Source organism: Vulpes vulpes, chromosome 7, assembly GCF_048418805.1.
Source record: "Vulpes vulpes isolate BD-2025 chromosome 7, VulVul3, whole genome shotgun sequence".
Classification (NCBI taxonomy): Eukaryota; Metazoa; Chordata; class Mammalia; order Carnivora; family Canidae; genus Vulpes; species Vulpes vulpes.
Genome location: NC_132786.1, coordinates 100,866,963 through 100,888,165, shown reverse-complemented (window position 1 = coordinate 100,888,165; position 21,203 = coordinate 100,866,963). Strand labels below are relative to the sequence as shown.

The window sequence follows — 21,203 nt, the reverse complement described above, 5'->3', positions numbered from 1 at the left end:
CACCCAGGTGTCTGTGTCCTGATCATAGGATTCTTATCTTTTTTTTTTTTTTAATTAATGTGGTGTATCACATTGATTGATTTGTGGATGTTGAACCACCCCTGCAACCCAGGAGTAAATCCCACTTGTTTATAGCAGCAGTGCCCAAATATGGTAAGAGTCCAGATGTCCATTGACAAACGAATGGATAAAGATGATGTGTGATGTGTATGTATACACACACACACACTAGAATACTACTCAACCATCAAAAGGAAGTCTTGCCACTTGGAATGACATGAATGAAGCTAGAGGGTATTCTGTTAAGCGAAGTAAGTTTGAGAATGACAGATACTGTATGATTTCACAATCATGTGGAATTTAAGAAACAAAACAGATGAACATAGGGGAAGGGAAGGAAGAATAAAATAAGACAAAAACAGGGAGATAAATCGTAAGAGACCCTCAACTATAGGGAACAAACTGAGGGTTGCTGGAAGGGAGGTGGGTGGGGGGATAGGGTAACTGAGTGATAGGCATTAAGGAGGGCCTTTGATGTAATGAGCACTGAGTGTTATATGCAACTGATGAATCACTAAATTCTACCCCTGAAACTAATAATGCACTATGTATTCACTAACTGGAATTTAAACAAAAATTAGAAAAGGCCTTTCCCTCCATTTTTAAATTGCCTCCTAAAGTTGGTCTTTTTTGTTAAATTTTTTTTTAGATTTATTTATTTATTTATTTATTCATTCATTCATTCATTCATTCATGATAGACATAGAGAGAGAGAGGCAGAGACACAGGAGAAGGGAGAAGCAGGCTCCATGCTGGAAGCCCGACGCGGGAATCGATCCCGGGTCTCCAGGATCACGCCCTGGGCCAAAGGCGGGCGCTAAACCACTGAGCCACCCAGGGATCCCCTCTTTTTTGTTAAACTTTTAAAGGTTGTGGTAAGGTACACATAAAATTTTTCCTCTTAATAATTTTTAAGTAGCGTTAAACACATTTAAATTGTTGTCAACCATAAATTGTTGGGCAGGCAATCTCCAGAATATTTTCACTTTGTAAAACTGACACTTTGTACCCATTAAACAACCACTCCTCTCCCCCATCCCTGGCAGCCACCCTTCTACTTCCTGTGTCTGTGACTTTGAGGTATCTCACATGAGCAGAATCATAATATTTGTCTTTTTGTGACTGGCTTATTTCACTTAGCATAACGCCCTCAAGATTCATTCCTTTTATAGCATGTGATAGGCTGTCCTTTTTTTTCTTTTTTGACTTAAGCTGCTCATCAATTATAAATATCAATTAAAAACCTCTAAGTACTCAAGACTGTTCTTGGTGTGGGACGGAGTGATATGGTGAGAAAGATGCCAGAGAAATGGAGAGATGCTGTCCATTAGCTGTCCATTAAGGAGGATAAGATATGCACGTTAATAGCTAGCGTGAAGTAGGAAAAGTCACACTCCACAGGACAGAAGCAGAAAATGGGCCTGATCATCTCTCCTCTGAGTGTGTGTTCGGCAAACTAGTGTCTGTCACCAGAAGACTTGGCTAAAGATGCAGAGTCCCAGGCTCTTCCCCCGACAGACTTGATTCGGACTAGTTTTTTTGTTCTTCTAAAAAAATTTTTGGAGATATAATATATTTAAAACCTTAAACATATTAGTTTCATGATTCAATATTTTTAGAATTTCCTTCCGAAGGCTGAATAGTACTTAATTTGACGTGTATATGAATTTTGTTTGTCCATTTATGCATTGATGGATGCTTGGGTTGCCTCTGCTTTGTGGCTGTTCTAAACAGTGCTGCTGGGAATAAGGGAAGGGCAATTTTTAAATGAGTTAACTGATTTGTCTGCTCCAGTTAGTGAAAGGGAAACATTATTGAGGTGCCAGGGCCTTGAGGCAAGGGAAGAGCCAAGGGAGGGGCCTTATTTGAAACTTCTTGGGGCGCAGGTATGCAGGTGAGCAGAATGCTGGCGGGGGATCATCTGGTTGCAGTTGTGTCTTTGGCCAGCAGGTGGAGGGAGGGCTCAGTGGTGCCACCCTGCAGGCACAGCACCAAGTGCAGGCTGGACTCTTTCTGGATACTGTAGTCTGAGAGGGTGCAGGCATCCTCCAGCTGTTCACCTGCAAAAATCAGATGCTGCTGGTCAGATGGGCTGCCCCTCTTGTCTTAGATTTTGGCTTTGACATTCTCAGTGGTCTCACGGGGCTCGACCTCGAGGGTCATCACCCTCTTGTCCATCAGGGTCTCTGTGTCCTCAGGGCCTCTGCCCCTGCCAAACTGCTGTCCCACCTTGTTGTAGAGAAAGAGGGTGGCTGGGCTATCTTTAATTTGAAGTCTTTCTTCTTACTTAGTTTTCTTAGAACTTCAGTGTCCACTACTGTTAGTTCCAGACACTAGTAGATACGCTGTTGGTAATATTTGAAATTTTGCATTTAAAATTTCCTTGCTGTTCTGCAAAGCACCGTGAGTTCTGATGCACGCTTTCCCTGAATGAGTGTGAGATCCAAGCCCGTGTTTGGTTCTTAAATTATTAAAAGCTGACGTTTTACAGCTGGGAGATTTCTCACCAAGACCAAGATTCCTGGCTTCTCTGGGAAGGCTGAAGGTGGGGCACACTGGATCCCCGTTCCTGCATGGCAGCAGTCTACTGGGGTGGACGGTGGCCAACCCTTCTGGACTCGTGCTTGAGTTCGTCAGTGAGCCCTGTCCCATGGTGTCTTATCCTGAGCTGCTGCCGTGTCATCCTTCTGTTTAGCCCCAAAGCCTGTTGGGCTTGCATTCTTGTTCCCAAGCTGAACTCTGAGGTAATGTTTATAAAGGGCCTATAAGTGAAATCTGTCGTCCTTTCTGGAGGAGGAGCTGTGTATGTGACTACTTTGTAGGTAGATGGTCCGGGTGAGAATCTTTAGTTCCTCTTGGATAGGAGTGGTATAGAGTGCACCTTTTCATCCTATACACCTTCCCTAGGAAACTGACTGCAAGGGCAGATGCATGTGATACCTCCAGCACTCCAGCATGGGTTACTGATGACCTGCTCTTGGCCAGGCCCTGTCTTAGGCGCTGGGGACTCCATCCTAGTTCCTGTGTTCTTGTAGGGGATTTGACTCCTGGTCCCCAGTTGACTCTTGGTGATGCATTATTATCCCTGCAAGGACAGAGTGGGGAGATGTAACGAGGGCATATGAAAGGAATAGAATAAATTTGTGTCCTTTAAAAAATTATAAATCCATTAAACAGTCTTTTCACTTTTAGAAGGGAATTTCCTTGATTTCTTTTTGGTTAGCTGAATTGCAGTTTTCCTACTGTGCAAGTTTGACTAGTTATATATAAATGCACTGGTTGGCAGTTTTTAATATTTTCTTTCCTGTTACTTTAATTATTACCATTATTATCAGTAGTAGTATTTTGTGACACAATCAAATGGAACATAAGCTTTGGAGGAAGAAGTCTGTTGCACTCATTGCACGATGCAACTACCCAGTGAGTCACTGGTGATCTGCACAGAGAAGTACAAATCCTTGGGCCTAATATGTTATATTGCTGAACTGGTGACACACATTAGAAGGGTGTCCCTGTGAATCTTTTAGCAGGTTCTGCTAGAAATCCTGATATCTTCGTCAAGTATGTTAAACAGTGTCTTGCATTGAAGACACTTGAACATCTTACTGAAATTTTTGCTAAATCCTGGAGCTTGTGACTGAAACTCTTCTCTTAAAGCCGTTTGAAGTGAGGCAGCAAGAAGCAGAGCTCTGCATGCCCCAAGAATGCATAGTGGTTTTTGCTTTTTTGAAAATGTTTTTTTTTTTTTCCTTTTGTTCCTAATTGGTAATTACAGCCCCCCTGTGACACCTCTGGAGCAAACTCGAAGTCCTAGATGATCAGGCGGGAATGGGGAGGGTGGGACACAGGATTCACAGCCCGGCGAGCTGCAGCTGTGCCCAGGCTGATGCAGTTGCCGCCGGAAGCACTGTATTCATATTGCCAGCCTCTCCATTCCTTCCAGGTGCTTCCATTAAATCATGACAGGGTCTGCCCCTCCTCCTTTAACTTTCTATTTAAAAACAAGCTTTTGGGCCTGTGGAGCTTTCTGACTCTTAGAACGGTGAGAAATCAAACGAAGACAGCCGAAACCAATCACGGCCCCTCTCTGACTCCACTTCAGGGACTGAAAGGGTGGGTTACGTAAAATGTAGCACACTTACACTTTGATAAGTATTATGTATGTTTATCTCCTTACAAGCACTCTCTTGACCTATTGGTTTCATGAAGAAACAACAAAAAGTATCTTCGAAAAGATAACGGGTGCCAAATACCTTTTATTTATTTTATTTTTTTAAATTTTTTATTTAAAAAAAATTTTTTTTTAAATTATTTATTTATTTATGATAGTCACAGAGAGAGAGAGAGAGAGGCAGAGACACAGGCGGAGGGAGAAGCAGGCTCCATGCACCGGGAGCCTGACGTGGGATTCGATTCCGGGTCTCCAGGATCGCGCCCTGGGCCAAAGGCAGGCGCCAAACCGCTGCGCCACCCAGGGATCCCCCTGCCAAATACCTTTTAAATGTACCTCCTTATGGGGACGGCTGGGTGGCTCAGTGGTTGAGCATCTGCCTTGCTCAGGGTGTGATCCTGGGTTCTGGGATTGAGACCTGTCAGGCTCCCCTCCGGGAGCCTGCCTCTCCCTCTGCCTGTGTCTCTGCCTCTCTCTGTGTCTCTCATGAATAAATAAATAAAATCTTAAAAAAAAAAAATGTACCTACCTCCTTATGAAAAGTTTTACTTTTCCTCCCAAGAGTCATTTCAGGCTTTGTTAGAGTTTCTCAGCATAAATGTGGCAGGTTTTTTTTTTTTTTTTTAATTGTTTTTACTGGAATTTTACTTCGATGTTGGCCTGTTTGTCCCAAGAAGTAATTTCATTAGATGGTGTGAAAGCGTTTGTAATTAATCCTCTGACACTATTAAACTTGGCATATTCAGTTTCTGGATTCGTGCTCTGTATAAACCAAATGTTAAACTTCCTTTGTTTGAGCCATTGACTTTCTAATCATTTTTTAAACAAGAAACATAAAAAAAAACATTAAAATCATGGTAAAAATAAGATTAGAGATTAGTAATTTCTTAAATGAACCTAACTGTAAAATTAAGTCAATGCACAGAAAAAAAGAATTCAAAGAATTGAAGTAACTTTTGAACGCACAACTCTGTATATGCTAGTGCAACACAGTGTGGTCTGTGCAACCTCGGGGTTCCCCAGACACAAAGTTATTATAATAATTCTAAGTGCCAGTTTCACATAAGAATGTCTTATAGCATTTGGGCACCTGGGTGGCTTAATCAATTAAGCATCCAACTCTTGATTTTGGCCCAGATCATGATCTCAGGGTCATAGGATCAACTTGCTTAAGATTCTCTCTCTCCCTCTCCCCTTCCCTTCCCTCCTCCACCCCCCCCAAAAGAAAGCCTTATAGCAGTAAAAATTGTTTTATTAAAATCTCAATCCTTGAGGATGTCTCTTTAATATTCCCATGATGAATGAGAAGTACAGATAAAGTACATTTGCATCCCCAAGAACAGTGATTTACTGTTGATGATTATCGTTGGTAGTGGTGTTGATGGTGTAAGTTTGAAACTTTTTTGTGTGTATTGTAGATAAAGCAAATGGGTAAATGTGTGAGAAATACCGAGGGTAGGAATTTTCATCGTGGGGAAGGGAAATAATGTGGAATTGAGGGAGGTAAGGAAGACTCCTGCTGTGTTGGATTTGAATTCAAGGTGTTACTATAAACGTGTGACTTGAGACATTCAGATGTCCTTACTCTGTCCAAAAGCCTAGAAGCAATGATACTTAGCAAAGAGCGTATGAGTTCTCACTTCTGATTTCTAAATGCCTGAGTGCCTTGGTCTGGGGCAGGTAAAGTATAAGGCTAGCTTGGTACCCTTGTGCTGGAAAGCAAAGAGGTGCCCAAAGACCGTTAGGGTTGTGTCAAAAGAACATAGCAGCTGGCATGAAGGAGCTCCCAATGGCCAAAGTTAGAACAATTTGAACATCAGAAAGAACAGTGACAATGATGGATTATATGGCACAGTAAATTAAAATTCCATAAATCTACATGGGAGCGAGAGAAGCAGAGAGAGGGAGAGACAGCAAAAGAGAGAATATTGTGTTGGAGAAGAATGCCAGCTAATACATGAAGAACGAATAGAATTTGAAAACGACCATTGTACAATCGCTAATGTGTGGTAATTGATTCAAATAAGAGTTATCTATCAGTGGATGCTGAAACCACTCAGTGAATTGGTTAATCACCAATTAACCAGGGAAGGATAATCCCAGAAGGTCAACTATCACCCTACTTATTTCTTACTAAATACAAAGAGGAAAAGGTCTTTTTGCTAAGGAGAAATATGACACATCCTGCCGTAACTTGATCAGAGAGCATCACCACTGAAGACCAGAGATGGCCAGACATTAGGTGCTTTCTGAGTAAAGAATGCAGCACTACCTATGAAGTAGTCATTTTGCCAGAAAGAAGTGAACTTGAATCTGACAGCCTGTAACTCTAAATACCGAATCATAGGAAATCCCAGGAGATGTTGGAGTCTACTAAATACCATCTTGCAGCTGCAAAAAAACAAACAAAAACCCCAACCTTCCAGACTCTCGCAAACTTCACAGTGAAAGGACCCAGTTTTTTAAAAAAATAAGTTGCCAAAGGAAAAAAAAAGGACCCATAAGAAAAGACTTTTCTGTTGATCAATGTATGGACCTTATTCAAATCATGATACAAATAAACCGTGAGTTAAAAAAAAAATATATAGGTTGACGGAACTGTGAAGACAGACTATGTATTTCCTGATGATACAGGGCGAAATGCTGTTATCTTCAGTTGCTTCAGAATAATTTGGAAGGAGGGCAGTTGGATAGGGATACAGCTGGAGCAAGACTAGCCATGGGCGCAGGACTGCTTGATAGCTGGTCCCTGTGTGTGTTCACTATGCTGTTCTACCTACTTGGGATTATGTTTGAAAAATTTTATGATTACGTTAAAAGACACTACTAATTACTAGGGAATAACTTGTTATTTTGTGCCTCCTTATGCATTGCATTGAGAAGTGCATGTCATCTGTATAGAATTGTTGCCAAAAATATTTCAGTAAAGTATATCAGTGACCAATGAGATAAACTCGGAACGTATGGCATTCAACAAGGCGGTAGTCTTGGGTTATTTAAGTAATATCAGTGTTACGAAAAGCAGCAAAAAACAGTGTCATAAAAAAAATAAAATGCATGATCTTTGCTTGAATGGATCCCTTTAGCCCCCTTAAAGTTAAAAAAGACATTTTGGGACAGTTGTAGACATTTAAATATGAGCTTGTAATGAATGATACTATTGAATTAATGTGAATTATTTTAGGTATGATTGTAGTTTTACGGCTCTAAGGGGAATGGGGAATGTTTTTATTTTCAGGCGATGTGTGCTGAAGTATTTGAGGGTGAATTAGTATGATGTCTGCAACTTAAATATAGGTGGAATAAGCTGGCTCGTACTAAATAAATGGCTATTTCTTTAGGTCAAAAACTGTGAAATACTAGCAAATGCTGATGGTTCCACTTAATGTTTGTTGACAGAGAAAGCAAAGGTGGTGACACATGGGGACTCCAGGTAAAGAATATGTAGATGGTTGTCCTATTCCTTCAGCTTTCTATGTTTTTTTTTTTTTTTTAAAGATTTTTTTGTTTGTTCATAGAGACACACACACAGAGAGAGAGAGAGAGAGAGAGAGAGGCAGAGACACAGGCAGAGGGAGAAGAAGGCACCATGCAGAGAGCCTGATGTGGGACTTGATCCAGGGTCTCCAGGATCATGCCCTAGGCTGTAGGCAGCGCTAAACTGCTGCGCCACCGGGGCTGCCCGCTTTCTATGGTTTTGAACTTGTTCAAAATAGAGAGTTGGGAACAAATAGGTACTCAGCATATGAAAATGAATTCTGAACTAATACATACTTGTTAGATTAAGAGTGCTGATAACATTCCTTCTTGGAATACTTGCCTACAGTAGTGTTTACATTCTCTTGAAATTAATTTTGAAACTACTTGATTGAGAGAGAAAAAAGGAGCAACAAAGCTACTTATTTCATTGTATGAGTTTTCATGTCTGAATCAGCAGATGACAAAGAACAAAAAAATCAAAGAGCAATAGGTGGAAATGAGGAAACGAGCTTATTAGTATCATCTTATTTTGACATGGATGATATTTAAAGACAGATCCACTGCAGGAGAAAAATAGTTGTTTTCTCACAAATGATGACTGTTCCTTTATTTTTTGTGTAGAGATCACATAGGGTTTCCATCTAGATATGGCCTTGACATTCTCTGTAAGATAGGATATATCTCTAGAGTTTGAAAAACAGTCTAATCTTTCCCTCCCCTACCTTCTTTTGTTGCCATGAGGGATCAGCTGAAGCACATTTTGCTCCGGGGTATCTGGGGTCTTCTTGGCGACCATGGCAGATCTGCGACCTAGTAGATTGATAGAGCTAGTAGATGCTAATCCCTCCTCCTTTCTAGAAAATTTCCCTAAGTGATTATAACAGCCCTTGGTCTTATCCTTCTTCTTTTTTGAATCCAAAACAGATCCCTAAAGAAGTGGCTGACATCTTTAACGCCCCCAGTGATGATGAAGAGTTTGTCGGTTTCCGAGATGATGTTCCCATGGAAACCCTCTCATCAGAGGAGAGCTGTGATAGTTTTGACTCACTGGAATCAGGGAAACAGGTACAGATGCTTCCTTTCATGGAAGGCATGGTCTTCTGGAAGCCTGGATCTTGGTTCAGATATTCTTTTATTTGAATATGGTCTGAGATTGGTGATAGCAGTTAATTGTCGAGCATTTTATTTTATAAATGTTTTGCCTTCATGTTTTAAGAACCAATGAGGCTACCTAGATCACTTTTACTGTTTAAGCCCTTTCTATAATAGTTTTTTTTTTTTTTTTTTTTAAAATAGGGCCTCACATGATCAGATCTATTTCCTTTGCAACCTCAGGGCTTGCAGCCTGTGTCCAGGTTGTATTCAGAGTGCTCCCATGTGGCTGGGAGGGGAGAGGTGGTCCTGCACAGCCACCGTCCACACCGCAGTGCCATGCAGGAACATGTGGTTACCACGAGATAGTCGTGTCCCTGTGCTCCTGTAGCGGGTTTCTATTGACACCCCACTCTTGGAATTGCCAGGTCGAACCTTATTCTTTCTTGGATTACTTTGATCTCTGGCAAACACAAATTACGTTTCTCTGAGAGTTAGTTTCCTGGAGGTTTATATTATGCCTTAGCAGTGGTATGGCCAGTCGAAATAGCTAGCTTTCTGTAGCATTTTCTTCTGCATTCATTGTGGCTCTCAAAATTCTTCATTCTCCCTGGACCATAGCCTCTCTCAAGAGGCTGTAAATTAAACCCACCTTGCTTCAACTGGGCAAGTGTAGGAGGTTCTAGAAGCACTTTATGATACACTGTAAGTGCCTGCTTGATCACTTGGCTGCCTGTGTGTTCCAGCCTCCTGCAGCTCCCCTGATGCTCATGGCCCTTACCTTAGTTACAGCACTAAGGTCTGGCCGTGAGCTTTGCCTTACTCAGGAACCATTTGAGCATGGTCAGGCAGTGAGGGAGAGTAGAGCCCGTGGACCCGCCGTGAGGGGCATTCTGAGCAGCGCAGCATGTGTGTGAAGAGCTGAGCCTGGAGCCCAGCAGTGCAGTGGCATCCAGAAACAAAACAGCTTCCATATCTTGGCTGTTGTAAACAATGCTGGAATAAACATAAGTGTCAAATTAGTGTTCTTGTTTTCTTTGTGTAAATACCCGCTAGTGAAATTACTGGATCATAAGGTAGTTCTATTTTTAATTTTTTGAGGATCCTCCCTACTACTGTTTTCCACAGTGGCTGTACCAGTGTGCGCTTACACCAGTGGTATGTGAGGCTTCCTTTCTCTCCACATCCTCACCAACACTTGTTTGTTGTCTTTTATTTTAGCCATTCTGACAGGTGTGAGGGGATACCTCATTGTGGTTTTGATGCGCGTTTTCCTGATGATTAGATAGGGAAACAGCCTAAGTGTCCATCAATAGAAGAATGGATAAGGAAGATGCTAAATATGTGTTCAGTGGAATATTAATGCAGCCATGAAAAGGATGAGGTTTTTGCCATTTGCCACAACATGGAAGGACCTAGAGGGTGTTAAGCTAAGTGAAGTAAGTAAGTCTGAGAAAGACAAATACCATATGATCTCATTCACGTGGAATCAAAAAAATAAAATAGATAAAAAGCCGAATCAGACCTATAAATACAGAGAATAGACTGATGGTTGCTAGCAGGGAGGGGTTGGGGAGATGGGTGAGGTGTGGGGAGACGGGTGAGGTGTGTGAAGGTGAGTGGGAGGTCTAGGCTTCCAGTTACACAGGAAGTATGTCACTGTGGGGGACGGGGGGGTGTTCGAAGGCGCACCATAGGGAATGTAGTTGATACTGTAACAGAGTTGTGTGGTGACAGATGGTAGCTACACTGGTGAGCACAGTATCAAGAAGGTGAATCACTGTGTTGTACACCTTAAACTAATGTAACACTGTGTGTCACCTGTGCTCAAAAAAAAAAAAAAAATTTGTAAATGGGCAGCCCGGGTGGCTCAGCGGTTTAGCGCCGCCTTCAGCCCAGGGTGTGATCCTGGAGACCCGGGATCGAGTCCCACATCGGGCTTTCTGCATAGAGCCTGCTTCTCCCTCTGTGTCTCTGCCTCTCTCTCTGTGTCTCTCATGAATAAATAAATAAAATCTTAAAAAAACAAAAACTTAAAACCAAAGCAGCTGCTTTTGCTGCTCTGACCCCTGCTACTTCTGTGCATTCAAGCCCCCCCCCCTTCCTGCTCCCCACTGCCAGGTGTGATGCCAGCGTGCCTCAGATGGCCTGTGACCGTGTGCTTTTAATTCAGCTCGCCCTGAGTTCAAGCACCTCCCCAGGGACAGGGTCGGTGTTGTTACTGTCCCTGTTTCACAGGGGATGACACAGGCTCAGGGCAGCAGCGAAGGGGCTTGTCTCAGCCCCCACATCTGAGAAGCGTGTGGCCGGGATGTTTGAAATCCGGGAGCATCGCTTTGCAGCCTCCTCTTTTCTTCAACTCCCCTGTAGCGTGGTGGACCAGAAGCCTCACGGACACCCTCCTCGTGCACTGGTTTTGCCTGCATATATGCTGGTCTGTGCTCTTTGTTCTGCTTATCTGTCTTCTCTTCGTTTCTTCTAGAGTCCACCCCGGTTTGGATCCAGTTCAAATGCTGCTGCTCCTTGGAAGTTTTCCTGAATTTTCTTTCCTTTTTTTTTTTTTTTTTAAAGGTTTTATTTATCTATTCATGAGAAACACAGACTGAGAGAGAGAGGCAGAGACACAGGCAGAAGGAGAAGTAGGCCCCATGCAGGCAGCCGGATGTGGGACTCGATCCCAGGACTCCAGGATCATGCCCCAGGCCGAAGGCAGGCACTAAACCGCTGAGCCACCCAGGGATCCCCTCTTTCCTTCTTTCCATATGCCATCTTGCTTGCATCTCCCTTAGAACGAAGATCCTGACTGTGGTTACTGTGGACCTGTCCCACTGCCCCGCTAACCTGTTACCTCCTCAGTGGAAGGCGCCTCATACTTGAACAATGCTTTCTAGCATTCTAGGGCTGGACTGCTTACTCGTGTTTTCCTTTCCCCATGTTCCATATGCTCAGCTCCCACTGGTAAATGAGTACCCATGGGGTGGAATTGAGGTGGGATGCTGGTCTCACTCTTTAGCTTACCATCATTTTCCTGTCTGTTCCTTCACGTTACATGAGCTTCCAAATAAAAAGTTTAACCACTTTATTAGTTCCTCTTCTCATCTGTTCTTTGCTTACATTCTTGATCATGGTAGATAGATATAGGTGATCAAGGTCCAGAACATACTGCCTGGTATTGATTTGAAAGGACAGCAAATTCTGGAGAGCAAAATGCTATGTGAGTGTTGTAACCAAGATTGCAGTGAGACTGTGGAGTAGATACTTTGCTTTATAAAGACTCACAGTAAGGATGGTTTTTTGTACTTATCTTTTTTTTTTTTTTTCATTTTTTCAAGGAGGTTCCATATGTAGTGCGGAGCCCGCAGTGGGGCTTGAACTCCTAACCCTGAGATCAAGACCTGAGCTAACATGAGGAGTCCGACGCTTAACTGATGGAGCCACCCAGGCTCAGTTCTTGTTTATATCTTGTGGAATAAGGAGAAGAAAAGCAGGGGCCTTGGTTTAGGACTGTGGCTAAGTTGTTTTTGTGTTCTATCTGGTCACCAAAGATACTGATTTCTCTCAGCCTGACCATTTATTTCCCTGTGAGGCTTTTCAAAGGGAAAAGAGAGCCAGAGAGGACTGGACGGTTAGAACTTGCTGCTCTAAGAGGTGACTTGTTCTCTCTGGGCCCTAGGCAGGGACAGTGGGTATATGAGGAAATGTACACATAGACCCCCATTGCTCTAAACCCGCTTGTAGAGACCGGCTCCGGGCTCTGTGAGCCAGATGTTTCCTGCTGGTGGAGCTAGCAACTTCATGGTGGGTTTCTGCGGCAGCCAGCTGTGCACCAGTCTTCCTTACAAAAATAAGCCCCAGGACTGTTGCTTCCCCACCCCGACCCCACACATTCACAGTCCGTGTTAACCAGCCAAGAGGAGCTGCACAAACTTGTATGGAGTATGAACAATGTTGACTTTGGTCTTCCTTAAACACAATTTGAATTTCACTTTAAGGAAACTTCTCTTTTCTGTTTGTATTTTTTTTTTCCAAGCAGCTGCACCACAGCTATCAACAAAGGGACAAAGTAATTTAGCTCCAAGCACACTCACTCCAATTACCCATAATAATTCATAGGAGACATTTAAGCTTAAGAAAATGCTGGATATAGGCATTTCTTCCTCTATCCCCCTGTAAATTTTCCCACTCATCTATTATATCTGTTTTTCTCCAGAGATTATCTGAGCTTGAAGAAGTATATAATTAAAGTCAGGGAGAGGCAGTGGGGGAGATAAAGATTCCCCAACCAAATGTGGTGTGATGGGGGGTCATTGCTATATCGGGTGTGGGAGGAAGAGGCGTCAGAGGCAACTGGGGACACGGACTCCAGCCCTGGTTGCCAGCTTGGAGGAGGCTGGTCTGTGCGACTCCTTCCCGCACCGCAGGTCTGTCTGTCCCCTCCTTTCTTCCCGGAGTGCCATTTACGGAGCCCCGGTTTCTTTCCTTCTCTGGGTTCAAAAGACAGAAAGTCCTTTGAAAATGTCTTTCTTTTTTAAGGGTCCTGGCGCGTCTTTCCTCCTGCTCACCGGCTACCTGGTGGGGGCTGCTGGCCTCGCACCTCCCACAGGAGAGGCAGGAGAGGCTGTCCCGGGGGCCGGGGAGGGCCGGGGAGGGCTCCGGCCCCTTCCCGCAGAGAGCCAGGCAGGTGCGCTCCCGACGTGGGGGAGTCGGCCTTGGACAGGTGCGCGGAGGGCAGGCCAGCGCGTGGCAGGGAGCCGCTCTGGCCCCCCTCGCTCGGGATCGGTGCTGTGCCCGACCTTCCTCGGGCCCTGGCAGGAGAAATGGAGCCCACTGCCCCCCCCCCCCCCCCCCCCCCCCGGCAGCAAAGTAGCTGGCTCAGCCTGGGCCGTTCTGACATTTGGAAGTGGTGCAGTTGATCATCTCAGATTGCCCAGTCCTGTTTCCCTAATCTGTAGAGGAACGTGTGTGTGCGCGTGTGTGTGCGCTGGGGTAAAATACACATAACCTGCCATTGACCGGTTCACCCTCTGGTAAGTGTGAGCGAGCGCCAGGCTCTTGCGGGCAAGCTGCCAGGTGGTCCCCGTCAACCAGGGCGCTCCCCCACCTCGAACAGACGCTGCCCGTTCAACAGCCCTTGCCTGCCCCCTCGCCTCCCCCCCCCGGAAGCCTCCGTTCTTCTTCCTTTATGATGTTTGCGTGTTTTTAATGCAGCAAGATGTGCGTTTCCGTTCCAAATACTTCACGGAAGAGCTGCGAAGGATTTTTATAGAGGACACGGACTCAGAGATGGAAGAGTTTGAAGGATTTACACAGAATGAGCTGAATGGAAATAGTAACCCAGAAGTGCTGGTAATAATCCTCAACGTGGGAGAGCGCGGGTTCTCCTGTTCTCAGTCCTGTTCCTGAATTGTAGTTTCACTCGGAAGGAGGAGTCACGTCCCAAACCAATGACTTTTTCTTACGTGTGTGTGTCTTAGAAGCCGGTTACCGAGATTGAGAAGTGCTAGTCTAGGCTAATCCCTGGTCCACCAGTCCATTGTTCTCCTAGCGGAAATCCACTGGTACCTGCGAGTTCCCGGGGTGGGCGCGTGTCTCAGGTGTCCCTTAATTGTCCTCGTGAAAGAATTTATTTCAGGCTTTCTTAAACATCTTTTTTTTTTTTTCTTAAACATCTTTTATCTGAAAAGAGGACCGTCTGCCTAGGAGTAGCAAGTTCCTACAAATCCTTTCTTGTGTGTAAAGTCATGTTCTTACGTGTGGAGTTAATTTGGCCAAAACTGAGCTGTGGTACAAAGTTAGAGTTTTCCCTGTGTGTTCTTGATTTGGATGCAGAAATGCTCTTTAGGGCAGCGCAGGTGGCTCAGCGGTTTAGCGCCACCTTCAGCCCAGGGTGTGATCCTGGAGTCCCGGGATCAAGTCCCATGTCGGGCTCCCTGCATGGAGCCTGCTTCTCCCTCTGCCTGTGTCTCTGCCTCTCTCTGTGTATGTCTTTCATGAATAAATAAATAAAATCTTTAAAAAAAAAAAAAAAAGAAAGAAAGAAATGCTCTTTAAATGATAAAGATGGCCTGGCCATGTCAGATTCCTGAGGGAAATGTGCTCTCAGCACTTGCCTTTCGGAAGACTGGGGATTTCTTCCTTCACTGCATAGATTTAGGCTTCTGTGCTGCCAACTAGTATTTGAATCTCCGCGTAACTTTAAAGAACAGCCTTTGGGTTTTTTTTCCCCAGGCATAAAAGTATTTTATACTAACTGAAAAATAGCACACATTTATCCCCCCAAATCAGTCCACCATCTCCTTCTTGGGTATCAGGATAAAGGATGGAGGTAAAACCTCGTCACGTTCAGAAGCTCCTAAGGAGGAACCCTGTCTGGTGTGGAACTTGTATGGAAATCTAAATAAGCTGTAACTAGTAGGTTTGCTTTGTTCCTCACCTTTTCCTAGGGTGGTGGTGGGGGGGAGCTTAGGCCTGAAAGCCCTAATGGTAGGCTGCCTTGTTTGATGTTGATCCCCCCGGGAATAACAACACAGAGCTCTGCCAACCTACAGGCCCCGGCCCTCCTTTGGCTTTCTTTACTGAAGCTGCTTGTAAGGCCGTTGATGTGTTCTGGCCAGCCGGGCTCCACAGTTTTCCTTGCCAGCAAGGCACTAAAATCCTTCCAAACCTTAATGGTATCTTCTACTCCTAGTGACTTATTTATCTTCTGATTGTTAGCTAAGTGATCTCAGGGTATTCAAAGGATCCATGTTTTTAGCACAGTGAAGGCTACTCCAGAATTTTTTTTTTAATGGTCTGTATATTTAGGGTATGAATTGGGACATGCTGACTGCTGTCACTCGTATCGTTGGGCAGGTCCACCTGCAGATTTTATTTATTTATTTTAAAGATTTTATTCATTTATTCATGAGAGACAGAGAGAGAGAGAGAAGCAGAGCCACAGGCAGAGGGAGGAGCAGGCTCCACACAGGGAGCCCGGCATGGGACTCGATTCCGGGTCTCCAGGATCACGCCCGGGGCTGAAGGCGGGCGCTCAACCGCTCGGCCACCCAGGGATCCCCTGCAGATTTTATTTTAAAATTCAATGAACACATAAGCATTATTGCCTCCCTCCCCAGCCTCCTGCTCACCCTAGTGAAGGCGGAGGAGACTGCCTTTTCTGATACTAGGATGTTACTTGGTGTCTGGTGGTCTAGCCACACATGAGGCTACCACAGCAGTGGTGCGGCCCTTGAGTTCTTTGCCTCCCGTCTTTATATTTGCTCTCACCTACTGTAGTCCTTCAGAGAGTCCTTAGTAAAGAGATATGGGTTAGGGGATGATGAAGATAAATAAAACCAATTTGAGAGAGATTTCCTCTGAAGTTCTCCAACACTCTCTTTCTAAAATTGGATTCCTCCAATCCCACTGTTTTTGCATTCCAAAGCTACCAATGTAGAAAGTTCAGGATACTAAAAAACAAACAAAAGGATAAATCAATAACGCTATAGTCTTCTCTACTTGACTTGTTGTGGATTTATATATACACCAAGGTTTGGTAGTTGCATGAAGGGGTTTTTTTTTTCCTCCCTTTTCTTTTCTTTTCTTTTCTTTTCTTTTCTTTTCTTTTCTTTTCCTTTTCCTTTTCCTTTTCCTTTTCCTTTTCCTTTTCCTTTTCTTTTCTTTTCTTTTCTTTTCTTTTCTTTTTTCTTTTTTCTTTCTTTTTTCTTTTCTTTCCTTTTCCTTTCCTTTTTCCTTTCCTTTCCTTTCTTTTTTACGTAGGCTCCAGCCCAGCGTGGAGCCCAACAGAAGGTTTGAACTTAGGGCACTGAGATCAGGATCTGAGCTGAGATCAAGAGTCAGATGCTCAACCGACTGAGCCACCCAGGTGCCTCAATATATTTTTAAAAATTAATTTTCTTGGGGCACCTGGTGGTTCAGTGGTTGAGCCTCTGCCTATGGCTCAGGTTGTGATCCCGGGGTCCTGGGATCAAGTTTTGCATTGGGCTTCCCGCAGGGAGCCTACTTCTCCCTCTGCCTGTGTCTCTGCCTCTCTCGTGAATGAATAAATAAAATTTTATAAAAAATTTTTTTCTTTTAAAGTAGGTTCCATGCCCAATGTGGGGCTTGAACTCACAACCCTGAGATTAAGAGTTGCACACTCCACCAACCGAGCCAGCCAGGCGCCCCTCCTCTGCCTTACTTTTAACTTGAGTCAAGCTAGAATTCAGGGGGCGGTCACGGAGGGGGCAGCTGAGTCCTTTACCTCAGTCGTGGGCCCATCGTGGGCTATTCCCTGTTCTCAGAGTGGCCCTGTTGTCCAGAATCCCTGACAGAGGGTCTCAGACTAAACTTTCCAGCATGTAGTAAAGGAAAGATGCACAGGAGGTAGCCTTGATCTCGATGTTCAAGCCCAGCTCTGCCATTGCTAAGCGTCCCCTCGCATCTCAGATGTCACCCCCTCATCACCTGGGTAATGTCCCCACCCTGCCATTGCCTTATGTTCTGTGTCTCACGTGTAAGGCTGAGTTACGTTTTAGTGCCAGAAACCTGTACCAAGCAGAATTAGAAAATTCAGGGCAAGAATTTCCTGGGCTGCCTGAACAGGTGCTTCACAACAACCCAAGAGCTGTCGGCCTTGATTTCACCCCGCAGCTCTACGGGTTGCAGAAAAGGGAAGGGATATCCCTGGGAGTGAGGACCCAGCATGTCCTGGGGAGAAGTTTCCCCCACTGACCCCGATGGCCAGTCCTCTGCTTGCTCTCCTGTCACTTCACTGAGGTGAAGTCACCTCTCCTGTCCCTCCTGCCCATGAATCCTCTTCCTGTTCTTCGGGGCAGTATGGTCAGTATTTTTTTTCCCCCTCAGCACTCCATTTGTATTTGAAGATAACTCTAAGGCCATGCATTCCCTTTTCTTTGGCTCTTCCCCATAATACGTGGCCGGAGGAGGAGCCCTGCTTTGTCGGCGCCCCGCGTCCAGCCCGTGCTCCTAGGAGCCGCTGCCGGTGGTCATGGCCGGGGCACCGGGCTGCAGGAGGCAGTGGCTTTTGGACCAGATTCACCTGCAGACCACCCGAGCGCCTAACTGAAGAGTTCAGTGGGAACTCGGAAAAAGGAGCTTTCTTCTCATTTTTTCTCTACAATAATGTCAGAGTGCTTAAAAAAAAAAAAAAGATTTATTATTTTTTTGGGGAGCCTGATGGCGGGATTCGAGCCCAGGACCCTGGGATCACGACCTGAGCCAAAGGCAGGTGCTCAAGCACCGAGCCACCCAGGTGCCCCCAGAGTGCTTTTAAGTAAGGTGTTTTTGAAGGTCTGTTAGGAAACATTGTTTCTAGTCTTTCTCCTTTTCTCTCCTTTTGTTAGCTCGTGGAGTCAGATTTGAGTGATGCTGGTAAGGAGTCTTTGGTGAGTGAAGAAGAGGAAGAGGATGAAGGAGAGAAGGCTACACCCAGAAGAAGGAGGCCGAGGAGAAGCAGCATTGGTCTTCGAGTCGCCTTTCAGTTCCCCACCAAGAAACTGACGAAAAAGTCAGATGACAGTTCCTCGGAGCCACTGTTTTCTAGCACACGCTTACAGGACAATAAAAAAGCAATTCTTGGAAGAAAGAGAAGCTGCAGAAAGGGGAAGGAAAGGGAAGATTCGGTCTCAGAGTCTGAGGATGACTCCAGGGATGAGGCTCAGGAGGGCTCGGATGCTCTGCTGAAAAGGACCATGAACATCAAGGAGAACAAAGCCATGGTAAGGCCCCTGGGCGGGCAGTCCGGGCGCTGGGTGCGGGCACTGAACAGTGGCTCCTGAGGCTCACAGAACCGCCCCCAGAGCGGCTGCCCTCGCATCTTTCAGGAAATGTGCTCTGGGCATCGGGTGTCCTTTTCTGTGTTCTGGACCCCAACCAGTTATTAGCTGGTCGGCTCTGGTTCGGGATCAGAAAGCGACTCCCCAGGACCACTTTTAGCTCCGCTTCCTGGTACCGTGAACTCATGCTGCTTACTGTTTGCTATGAAGAGAAGTTCTAAATAGTAGTGGTGTCGGAGAGCAGAGCCAAGTGTACACAGGCAGTCGAGAAGCCCACTTAAGAACCGCAGTGTGTGCTGGGGCTTCAGGACGTCATACGGGAGAATGAGAGAGGCCTAGGTACTAAACTGAGTGGTTTTCAGCCACAGTAACCCATCTTTGCTAGGATGAATGGCAGTACAAGGGGGAAACCTTTGTCATGTGTATTTGGTTTTTCTGTATTTGTTCAGTAACAAATTTGCTTCTAATTTTGCATATGCAGAATTAATTCTACCACTCAACCACTGTTAGCATTTTGGTAGATTTTTAATATTTTCTTTTTAAAAAGCACAATATGATAGTGTGTTTGTACTCTTCTATGTCTAATAAGAACATAAGAAGCTTCACTTTTGAGTGAAATTTACCCTAAGACATATTTATGGTTATTAGCTAAGGGAAATTTTTAGCACTGTGTCGGCATCTTTAAAATAACTATGTTCATGAGTTTTGAGTGACACTTAAACGTCTGTATAACTCTAAAATTAAAAAGAATCCTCATTGGGGCAGCCCGGGTCGCTCAGTTTAGCGCCGCCTTCAGCCCAGGGTGTGGTCCTGGAGACCCGGGATCAAGTCCCATGTCGATTCCCCTGGATGGAGCCTGCTTCTCCCTCTGCCTGTCTGTCTCTCTCTCTCTCTCTCTCTCTCTCTCTCTTGCTCTGTGTCTCTCATGAATAAATAAAATCTTAAAAAAAAAAATCCTCATTGGCGTATTAATGCCTGTTAGTTGGTATTCTTAGGTGTTTATTTGGGAATATTTCCATAAATTATTTTTGTTAATGAGAAATGAATCAACATAAACAGTTTCTTTGGAGCTCTAAATAACTGTCAGAACAATCTAGTTGAACCTTTTGTTTTGAACATGATGAAACTTGATCTTGGTGTGTACCGTGATCTGTGTCGGGGTCACACTGCTAATTAATGGCCCCATCAGAATTCCAGCCTCGTGCAGCCAGCCTCATCATTCCAAGGACCCATTCATCTTATGATACGATCTTTATATGTAAGGAACGGGCATAGATTTTATTCCCATGAGTGATGATAGTAGCCTCTCACCCCTGGAGATAACAATCTTTACAGATGAGGTTAAAAATAAAACAACTGTTGCGATCTTACATGAACTACTTTAAGTCAAGTTTCTCATGTTGGCAAAACTGAAGACGTGTTACGAGGTGTTAGATGAATGAGGCATATTGATGTCGGTCCTTCTTCTGTTCTGAACTGCAGCTCGCCCAGTTACTGGCAGAACTGAACTCCATGCCAGATTTCTTCCCGGTACGAACCCCGAACTCAGCTTCTGTAAGTAGAATGCCTTTATAATTCTTTATCCCGAGGCTGCTGGACATAATCTGTCGCCAGATGGCTTTTGTTCCAGGAAGCACCCAGTTGCATATGTCTGTGCTCTGACTTTCAGAAGAAGAGAACAGCGAGGCGGGCCTTCTCAGAGGGACAGATCACGCGACGCACAAACCCGACCCGCAGCGCACGGCCACCCGAGAAGTTTGCCCTGGAGAACTTCACCGTCTCAGCAGCCAAATTTGCAGAAGAGTTTTACAGCTTCAGGAGGAGGAAGACAATTAGTGGGGTATTTTCTGAGCACAGTGAACATATTATGCTTTGTCTAAGGCCACACTGAGGTCCTGAAGAACCGGTATGTCTGGAGCAGCTGAGCAGTGATGCTGCTGATGGTGGTGCTGGTGGTGCTGGTGTTCCCAGGGCCACACTCCAGGAAGAACCCTCCCTTCCCCCCATCTAAGCTGTAGGCTGGAGAGTCTCCTTTACCTCAGTTGAGCAGAGGAGCTGCTCAGAGTTAGGACCCTCAGCTTAATCTTTGAGGGAGGCAATAAGGGCCTGTCGATGGCGTCCGAGGGCCTCGTGATTTGCCTTGTGGGAAAGGGCAGTGATTGCTCTTTGCCTTTCAGTTTTAGGAATGGGGCGTTTTTAGTGCCTTCAGAGTCTGGAGGGAGAAACTAGGTTCTTCCCATTTGTAGGTTTGGCCATTCATTGTGGCTCCTTTTCCTGTCCTCACAGAGTTTAGAGTTGGTGCCCGTTAATTGGGCAGGTAAAAACCTGAGCTGCTCCTGTATTGTTGTATCACCTTGCCATGAAGGAAGTTGGCTCCGTGTCTGTGGCAGGAGGCTCCGTAAATGATTGATTCCCAAGAAATAGAAGAGAGCTGTGGTTACCATTAATGGTACTAGAGCTCTGAGACTGTGGGTTTTTTTTTTTTTTTTGTAAATTTATTTTTTATTGGTGTTCAATTTGCCAACATATAGAATTAACACCCAGTGCTCATCCCATCAAGTGCCCCCCCTCACTGCCTGTCACCCAGTCACCCCCACCCCCCGCCCACCTCCCCTTCCCCCACC

At 44.9% G+C, this 21,203-nt stretch overlaps 1 protein-coding gene across 8 annotated transcripts in view; it reads left to right on the top strand.

Annotated features, from left to right (window-relative positions):
* CDCA7L (cell division cycle associated 7 like) overlaps positions 1 to 21,203 on the top strand; it is a 51,347-nt gene that overhangs the window by 24,936 nt on the left and 5,208 nt on the right. Inside the window, exons 2-7 of one of the 8 annotated variants that reach the window (XM_072764530.1) lie at positions 7,573 to 7,664; positions 8,636 to 8,776; positions 14,012 to 14,149; positions 18,148 to 18,522; positions 20,062 to 20,133; positions 20,249 to 20,419. In XM_072764530.1, coding sequence (XP_072620631.1) covers positions 7,617 to 7,664; positions 8,636 to 8,776; positions 14,012 to 14,149; positions 18,148 to 18,522; positions 20,062 to 20,133; positions 20,249 to 20,419 — 945 coding nt within the window. In that variant the 5' untranslated portion in view covers positions 7,573 to 7,616. The remainder of the gene's footprint in view (positions 1 to 7,572; positions 7,665 to 8,635; positions 8,777 to 14,011; positions 14,150 to 18,147; positions 18,523 to 20,061; positions 20,134 to 20,248; positions 20,420 to 21,203) is intronic. The other 7 variants (XM_072764525.1, XM_072764524.1, XM_072764531.1 and 4 more) reach the window with 7 other exon arrangements.